We start from the raw sequence: 9439 nt of genomic DNA on the forward strand, positions 1-9439 counted from the left end.
AGACAAAGCTATACCAAACTTAACAATTGAACGGTTCATAGTTCTTTATATGCCCATTCATTCTAAACGTACGAGGACATGATGAATTGTGTTCATTTAAACTGCGAATCGATCAATCTAATAGGTTTGTTAGCGGAGTATGAAATGAAGTAGTAAAATCTACTTTTAAATAAAAGTTAAAAGAATAATTCCTTTTATATAGTACATAGCATACCAATCATGTTGATTTCGATTTTAAAAGATATTGTCATTAATATTTTAATTTTAGAATTATCCAACTATTTTCCTAAACAGAGGCCCAATATAGATTACTTTTAAGTGACCCAATACCAAATACATTTTTGGCCCAATATTTCCTATTGCAAAAAGTAGATATACAAATATACAATAAAAACTAAAAATTCAAAATTTTCGCTCTCATGAATATTTTTATTTTTCACTCTTTACATGTTATTAATAAAAATCGTCAAAGCATAATGACACAATCCTTCGTGAAAAAGAACAAAGCACGATTGAAATGACACGGTGCTTCGTGAAAAAGAAATGTCAGTTGACGGTTAAAACAGATTGGTTTGGTTTTTTCCTTAACCATAACCATAACCGCTAGCTTCTATGATACTACATTACCATCTAACATCTGAATATATATATACACAATCTTTGGTTTGATATCTAAAAATCACTAGTAAGAGATCAAATCAATATTCTAAATACCATAATCCGGTCTCCCAACACAAACTCAAAATTATATTCACGGTTATAACACGACCGGACCAATACGTTTCAGTTTTTTCTGTAATCAATCTTTAGCAACAATGTACCGGTATTCACAAAACAAAACAACGAGGACAAAAACAAACACTCCGTCTAATTTTACATCACAAAAAGTTTCATGAAAACCTCGGTTTAGGAATGGGCGCGTTGGATTGTTGATAATGTTGATTATGATTATGATTATGATTATGATGATGAGGCCCGAGTTTTTGAAACCAGTGGCGAAGCCCCTTTTTATGATCTAAGCATGTCGGGTGTTGTAGAAGATACAAGTTTCCATCGCGGACTACTAATGTTTCAAATTCCTCTAGCACCTTCACCACCTGCCAGAATTCAGGCCTTTTCTCGGGATGTAAAGACCAGCACTGCTCGATTAACGCTCTCATTGCCGGAGGACAGTTGATCGGAATAGATGGTCGAAGATTCTGAAAACGCAAATATAAATAATTTAGAATAGGCTGTTTTGGAGATGATGCTTAGATCTATTTCTAAACTTTGAACTTTGAAGTAGGGGTGTGCATGGGTTGGCTCAGGTCTGCTTTGGGTTCAAACCAAAAACTAAGTTTTTCTGGTGTTCGAAAACTGTTTGTTTTCGGTTTTTTCAGGTTTACCACGTGGGCTGTGGGCATGAAAATTTTAGGCTGAAAAAATATGACCAAAATAATGATTTTGGGCCGGATTTTTTTTTAATAATCAATTGATTATAAACCATTTTTTTGGGCTACACAGTTTATTAATTTCTTACAGATTAATTTAGATAAGTTTTTTCGGTTTGGTTCGGGCTTTTTCGGTTTTTGGTTATAGCATAATCGAAACGAACCGAAAAAACAGTTGGCATTAGGGTTGTGAATTTACGATAGACACGAATTTCACGGGTTCACATTTAGTCTAAAATCAGTTTTTTCAGTTTGGTTCGGGTTTTTTCAGTTTTTGGTTATAGCAGAACCGAAATGAACCATATAACGGTTTGCATTTAGGTGTGTGAATTTACAATAGGCACGAAACTAACACGAAATGCACAGTTTCGCGTTTAGTCTAAACGAGTTAGGGCCTGTTTTAGGTCGAACCCATGAGCACATTTAGCTAAACGAGTCTCGGTTGACCAAGCAAATTCATGGGTTGACTCGTTTATATTCTTTAAGGTGCATTATTACGTCATAACTTAAACTGGTTGGCCATTTTTGGCAACGTTGAAAAATTAGAAGATATTACAGTTTTAGAGAATTAATACGCGAAAATTAAAATAAAAATAGGGTTAAACAGGTCGTCTTCTTGTCAGACCGCGAATACTCGTGTCCTGTCGGGTTCACATGTCACATGCCGGACATGATTTTCACGTTAGCTTAGTGTTCGGATTCATGAAAAATTCAAGTTCGTGTCGGGTTCGACCTGCCAACCCACTAAACCTGACCTGTTTAACCACCCATATTTGTGCATTCAACAAAGGAGATATACATACCTTATGAACTACAGCAAAAGCAGCTTGTATCGGAGTCATATCTTTATACGGGATAGTCCCCGCCACCATCTCCCACAGAATAAGCCCAAACCCGTACACATCAACTTTCCGACCATACGATTTGCGTTTAATCATCTCGGGAGCCATCCACCGGTATGTTCCTGGATCATCCGCCAAAAAGTCACAATACGCCTCCTCACAACCGATCCCAAAATCAGCAATTTTAAGCTTAAAATCCTCGCTTATTAATATGTTTTCAGGCTTCAAATCCCTATGAATAACGCCTTGTGAATGAATATATTCCATTCCACGGGCAATATCTAAAGCCATCTTAATAAGCTTTTCTAACAGAAGATATTCTTTCTCTTTTCCCGTATTGTCCTCGAGCTTATGCAAGTATGCCCTCAATGAACCTTCGGAAAGATACTCAGTGATAATACAGAAAACCCGTGGTTGTCTACATGCAGCAACAAACTACCACCGAGAAAATAATACTATCATTTAACGACAGACTATTAAAATGGACGTGATATATATAGTATTAGGATCAGATATAAATAACTTTTAACGCGAGAAGCTTAAGAAGCATTATAGTAATTATGCTTAACATTAGAGTAGTTATTACTACAGCATAGCTTTGAACTAGAACAATAATAATTACTCTAGTTCATTTTCTTGTAGTTAATAATAATTAAGCAAACAGTAGAGTAATTATTATTGTTACTCAATATTTTGAACTAGAGTAATAACAAATTCGCTACAACAACATGCTTCTTAGTTCTTACATATCTCACGTTAAAAACTGTTTGTATAAGTATATAAGTAGACATACCTTAATGACATTTGGATGGTGGAGACGGGACAAAAGATTAACTTCTCGTGCAAAATGATTCTCGAGCCGAATTATTAACTCATCATTTTTGTCATCATCTGGAACCCGAATTATTTTAACTGCAACGGGTTCGTCCTTATAAATCCCATGGTAAAGTTGACTATTTGCACCATGAGCAAATCTATGACCAAGAAAAAGCTTCGAAAGGTCAACCATATGATCATCAACCATTTCAACCGAATTAACCTTCCCTCCGCCATGGTCAAACAACTTTGACCAAGAATAATCGCGCTTAATCTTTCGTTTACTACTAATCTTCATGGAGTTAAAATGTTTCAAAGGACTTGTGGTCCCGTTTGCGGTAGACCTCAAATCAACCGCGGTCATGTTCCGATGAAACATCAAAGAACTCGTGGTCCCATTCGCGGTAGACCTCAAATCAACTACAGTCATGTTCCGATGAAACGCTTTCTTCCCTTTATACCCTTTTTCACTTTCCACCCTTTGAGGGTGCGGAGTCGAGAACCGTTTAGTATCAGAGCGTGCCTCCTTAAACGTATCGGGAACCGTGGTTTTGGGTGGCGGGGTCACGGTTCTATACTTGTTTGAAACAGGGTTGGTTTGGATTTGAACCGGTTTGGGATCTTCAAGAGCTTTTGGGGGTCGGGTTTTCACACCCGCGAACCGAATCGGTTCAACATCGGCTAGATACGAGGCTAACCTTGCGGAATCTAACCTATGACAAACTGTATGAGAAAAATTTGTTCTTCTAATCCAAGAATTAGCCTCACCATCCATTCTTGCCCTCTAAACTAAACTACCCTAACACAGTATTCGATTCGATCAAGAACTTGATCAAGAATAACAAGCTTTTATGCACAAGATGACACCATATGTACAAATACTCCCCATATCAAAGCAGCCCTAAATCATCAAATTACATAACTTTATAACAAATCTTGAAAGTTAACTTAAAATTCAAGAACTGGGATTATTATACCTTTGATAAATTGGGGATCTTGATGAATGTAATCAACAAATTCTTGATTAAAGATGAAGACTTTTGAACAGCAAAAGTCAAGCTCCACCTACTACCCACAAAGCTTGATCAACCCAAAAGCTATAAATATAATCAAACAAACCAAATAATATATTTTATTAATATGATATAAAAACCAAGAAACAGTCATTGATGGGGACAATTATTTGTACCCAAAACACTAAAAATAAAAAAAAAATGAAAACTTACCAAAAGGGTATATAAATGGAAGAATGTAAGACCTAAAAAATGAATTAAAATGTGTGGTTTCTCTTTCTCTCACCAAGAAAGAAAGAATCTTTTTCTTCAGGGTGAGAGAAATCAAGAACAAAGTGATGATGAATGATAATCTGGGTGTTTTTATTCAAAAGAAAAGAAAAGAATCCAAGAAAGAAATAAAGATTTGATTTGTATGAAGAAATTGGAATTGGAATTGGAATTGAGTGAGTTGATGATGATGATTCGGTGGGACCCAGTGGTGGTGAATGGGCCTCCCTTGGTTGAAGTTTCTACAAAGTCAAGAAAATGAAACTATCAAAGGGATGGGAATGGGATGATGATGATATTTATTTAAAGCTAGTAAAATAAAGAGAATAACATGCTGATACATTTAATTGTTAACATATTAAATTATTATTATTATTATAAGTTATATGATGAATTTACAAGCTAAGGATTTACCTTTTTTTAATTTAAAATCTTTTATTTAATATATAAGAAAATAGTTGAAATATTTATTTATATCTTCTAGATGGAAAAAAAAAACACTCAGTTTTTTTCTATTTATAAAACCTACACTTTATAGTTAAATAATCAAAAGTTTAATAAAAAAAATCATATATATGATTAAATTAGTTTTAAAAAAACGGGCAAGATACAACACAATAAGAAGGATTTTGTATCATTGATTTCATAACGGTGACATAATTGTAAATGGACCCTAAACAATAAAGTCTACGTGATGATATAATTGTAAATATGCAGTGGCGAAACTTGGACTAAGACACCGAGGGGACCGGGCTCAAAAAGTATGAAAAATTTCACAAACAAAGGTGGCCGGCTCAAATTTTCGGCCAAAACCGGCTAAATTTACACTACGTATAAAAATTTTCGGCCGAAAACGGCTAAGTTTCACACTACGTATAAAAAACTTCGGCCGAAAATGACTAAATTTACACTACGTATAAAAAATTTCAGACGAAAACGGGTAAATTAACACTACTTCGTAAAAAAACAGGGTGGGGGGCGAGGCCACCCCGAGCCCTTGGGAACCTTCGCCACTGTAAATATGAAAGCTAAATTACGTACGAAGAAAAATAATTGCATATGATGAAAAGTATGACACATAAATACAATAATTACGCATGAGTAAAGTAATTGCATGAGAAAAAAAATAAGTATTTATGAACATAATCATAATCATGTACGTTACATTCGTGACACGCCTACATTTTTTAAAATATATAATATTTATAATGTTTGGAAGAGTATATATAAAATTAATTATGTTTTCTAAACAATCTATAGTTTTTCCTTATAACAATATGATACTTAAATTAAGTGAACATCATGAAATTAATGATTTAAAATCTTTTTTACATTTTATATGAAAAAATCATTAATTTATTGTATTTTTTTAAACGGCCAACTAAGTAACGCCGGGTACTCCGTACGAGGCCCACATTGGCTAAAGGTAGCCCGAGCCGGCCACTAGTTCGAACGAACGGAGCCCCTAGCGGTCCACCTATTGAGGGATTCACCGGATAAACCCTGACCCCCCACGCCCACCAAACAGCACGACAGCGAGGAGCCGGTAAAACCGGGTGAGATCAGGACTCGAACCCTGACAAGTCAGGGTTATCCCTCATATCTCCCATATAAATTGATGATAGTGAGGTTTGAATTCTCAACTCTCACTAGTAAAGTGATTGCACTACTATTAATATTTTGTATATTTGTATTTAGAAAAATGAACATGAATGAAAAGTCTAAGCCGTTTGTATTTAATATTGTTTTTAAAGAGAGAGATGCTACCGTCACAATCACGGAGTTAAGGTACGGAACAAAGAAATAAAGCAATTCCCTCTTTTGAAGGAACCATTCTTTGTTGCTCATGTTATCATTCAACCCTTCAATATTGCAAAAGTGACCAAATATGCCTCAACCTAAATGGAATTTGTTTGTACTCATAACACCAAGTGCATTATGAGATTTCTTAAAAATGTGTTTTCATAGGTTTAGAAAAGGATAAGATTTAACGATTTTAAATAAGTTATTATTAATAAAAACTTTGGATTTACATCATTAATGAATGAAGAGAGTGAAGTGACATGATGTAATGTGTGTGATGCATGTAAAATGCAAGTTTATCAAACTTAGATATGATGATAAACGGATTAAGAAGACAACCAGTCATGAACCACTCTAAAAGTTTATTACATTAATGTTGTTAATACATTCTTTTAGTCTTATTTAAAGAATTTAGACCTAAACTAATTCCATGTTAGAAAGCATAATACATGCTAGATTTCCTTGAATAATTTACAAGTTTGATGTGTCATCAAATATGGTGATCGAGAAATTGTATGCGTTCTTTTGGTCTCAAAAACCAAATTTGATTTAACTTTGCGTCAACTGAACTGAAGTAGTGAAGTGCAACGTTCAACAAATCAACACTAACTAACAATATTTTGTTTGGGTTGTGAGTTATCATAAGGTGTTGTAACACGACATTTAAAGGACAAATTTCTTTTACCAAACTAATTCATCTTTTTTTATCTTGAACTTGATATTAAATACCATCTATTATTTTTAAAACTCATTGTCTGTTTTTTTAAATTGTATTAGTTTTAAAGTTAGATTCGGTTTATAGAATCAATCATTGATTTAAACCAAAAAAACAATTTATTTTCAATAAATTATGAATTGAAACATTAATCAAATGTTTCTTCATGGATATGATCCTAATTTATCTTATGCACATTTACATCGACTAGGACTTGTTTGTGAGTTTTAGCCTATGTTATTTACATACTAACTTTATGAAGTTGTAACATATTTGTCGTGTTGTATGGTACTTAGTCTAGTATTTGTAAAATAAATGTGCTATGTTTGTTATCCTCTTTATGAAGGATTAATCTTGAATTAGTAGTAAAGTTAAGGGTTTATTTTGTTAAGTCATAATTTAGTTATTTGAAATGTAGTAGGTTTATGAAAGGTGTGTCTCGGAGAGCAAGCTAAGTAGGTCTATATATAGGGTTTAGATAATTAGTTTTATAAGGAGAGAGTTGAAAGAGAGTCAAGAGAGAGTCAATGAGTCTCATCTCCATGTACGTTTGATAAGTTCGTGAAGTTCGTTTGTTATGTTCGTTTGATTATATGAAAAGAGTTGAGGGTTGTCACCTCAATATCGCGTGTTTGTTTGTTTGATAAGTTCGTTTGATTCGATTGTTTGATCCGTCTGGGCCAACAATTGGTATCAGAGCTTAGGCTCGTTATCGAAGTTTAGTAGTCAAGATCTCCTCCAAAGTTCCGTCGTTGGAATTGCGATTTAGTTTGTACTTATAAAAAGGAAAAATTACTCTTATCTTGGAAATCGTTCGTGGAAAGAAAGGAAAGAAAGAATTGTTTGTTAATTTGGTTACTACGGCCGACATCAAAATTTAATATATATTATATTGTTTTTGTGAAGAAAGTCTTGAAAATCAATAAACAGTTTGTGTTTATTGTGCGATGCAAGCATAGAAAGAAAAGATCTGACTATTTTGTTGGTAGTTAGGGTTGACTTATAACCCTTAGGAGTAGTTGTTTGTTTACTGCCAACCGGAATTATTTGTTTCGCCGATAACATGAGGATTGCTACATGGCCGGTGATAAAGAAGCAGGGAGCTCAGGAACAATGAAAGAATCAATTGGATGATTTGTGTTGCAAGCACCGAAGTTAATTTCGACCAACTACGCATCATGGTCGGTTATGGTGAAAATTATTTTAGGTGCAAACGGTTTGCATGATGCGATTGATAAGGAAAAAGGGGCAGGAATTGAAGAAAGAAAGAAGTTTATGGCCTTGGGTGTTATCTTTCAAACCCTACCTGAAGACGTGATGCTTCAGATGGCCGAGTATTCAGAACCGAAAGATGTTTGGGAAGCGTTAAGAATTCGTTATCTTGGTGCCAAAAGAACTCAGAAAGCTCGTGTTCAAATGCTAAGAACCGAGTTAGATGCATTGAAGATGGGGGAGACAAAAAATATTGATGATTATGCAGCGAAGTTGGGTGGAGTACAGTCAAAGTACAAGAGCTTGGGAGCGGTACTTGAAGAAGAGGTTTTGGTAAGAAAGTTTTTGAACTCTATGCCGGATAAATATTTACCCGTTGTTTCTTCGATGGAGCTACTCGCAGACATCGAAACAATGGCGTTTGAAGATGTGGTTGGACGTTTGAAGACATATGAAGAAAGAAACAAGTTCAAGATTGTGAATGGAAGTTCGTCCCAAAGTCAGCTCATGTTCACCCAAACCGAAAAAAAGTTGAAAACTACCGAGGACGTGGTAGAGGCCGTGGAAGATACAACGAACGAGGAAGAGGGAACCAAAGATGGAATGGTGAGCGTAAGAATAATGAACGGGGTGAATACCGGAAAAAGAACCCTAGAGAATGGAAAGATAAAAGGAAGTATGTAACGTGCTACAACTGTGATAAGATTGGACACTACTCGAATGAATGTAAGGAACCGAGTAAATGGAATGATGAAGTGAATTTGACAAAGAAAGAAGATGATGTTGATCCTTCTTTGCTCATGGCAGTTTGTTCAATAAAGAAAGTAAGTTTGAATGAAGTAAGGGTTATCCCTGGTGTGTTTGAAAAGGATGAAAAGAATGAAAGTACATGGTACTTAGACAATGGTGCAAGTCATCATATGTCAGGAAAGAAAGAGTTTTTTACTACCTTGGATGAAGGAGTTTCGGGTCAAGTGAAGTTTGGTGATGGATCCGAGATCGAAATCAAAGGTAAAGGTAATGTAACTGTGGTAAGTAAGACTGGCGAAAAGAACACGTTTTGTGATGTTTTCTATATCCCTAAGTTGAAGACCAATCTTCTTAGCTTGGGAAAGTTGGATGAAGAAGGATGTAAAAGTGAAATAGCCAATGGGACATTGAGGCTATATGATCGAAAAGAGAGATTGTTGATGAAGGTTCAGAGAAACCTGAATATGACGTACAATTTCAAGCTTCAGGTATGTCGTAATCCTAACAACTTTGAAGATGATAAGAAAGAAAGTTATGATGTGAAACCGATTATGAAAGTGAAAGAAATTCGGTTTGGAACGATCCCGA

At 34.9% G+C, this 9439-nt stretch overlaps 1 protein-coding gene across 2 annotated transcripts; it reads right to left on the minus strand.

The window, feature by feature from the left end:
• Positions 1-576: 576 nt before the first annotated feature.
• On the minus strand, positions 577-4461 carry LOC143589923 (serine/threonine/tyrosine-protein kinase HT1-like). 2 transcript variants are annotated; one of them, XM_077070544.1, is made up of 5 exons: positions 4315-4461; positions 4066-4185; positions 3066-3989; positions 2234-2707; positions 577-1199 (listed from the first exon to the last, which is right to left on the minus strand). In XM_077070544.1, exons 3-5 carry the CDS (start codon positions 3861-3863, stop codon positions 891-893), a joined length of 1581 nt encoding a protein of 526 aa, XP_076926659.1. In that variant the 5' UTR covers positions 3864-3989; positions 4066-4185; positions 4315-4461; the 3' UTR covers positions 577-890. The 2 variants fall into 2 exon arrangements, with proteins under 2 accessions (XP_076926659.1, XP_076926658.1); XM_077070543.1 differs by having other exon boundaries at positions 3066-4185.
• Positions 4462-9439: the final 4978 nt, after the last annotated feature.

Source organism: Bidens hawaiensis, unplaced genomic scaffold, assembly GCF_021521415.1.
Source record: "Bidens hawaiensis isolate Kalapana, Puna unplaced genomic scaffold, B.hawaiensis_p1.1 tig00038041_1, whole genome shotgun sequence".
NCBI classification, from domain to species: Eukaryota; Viridiplantae; Streptophyta; class Magnoliopsida; order Asterales; family Asteraceae; genus Bidens; species Bidens hawaiensis.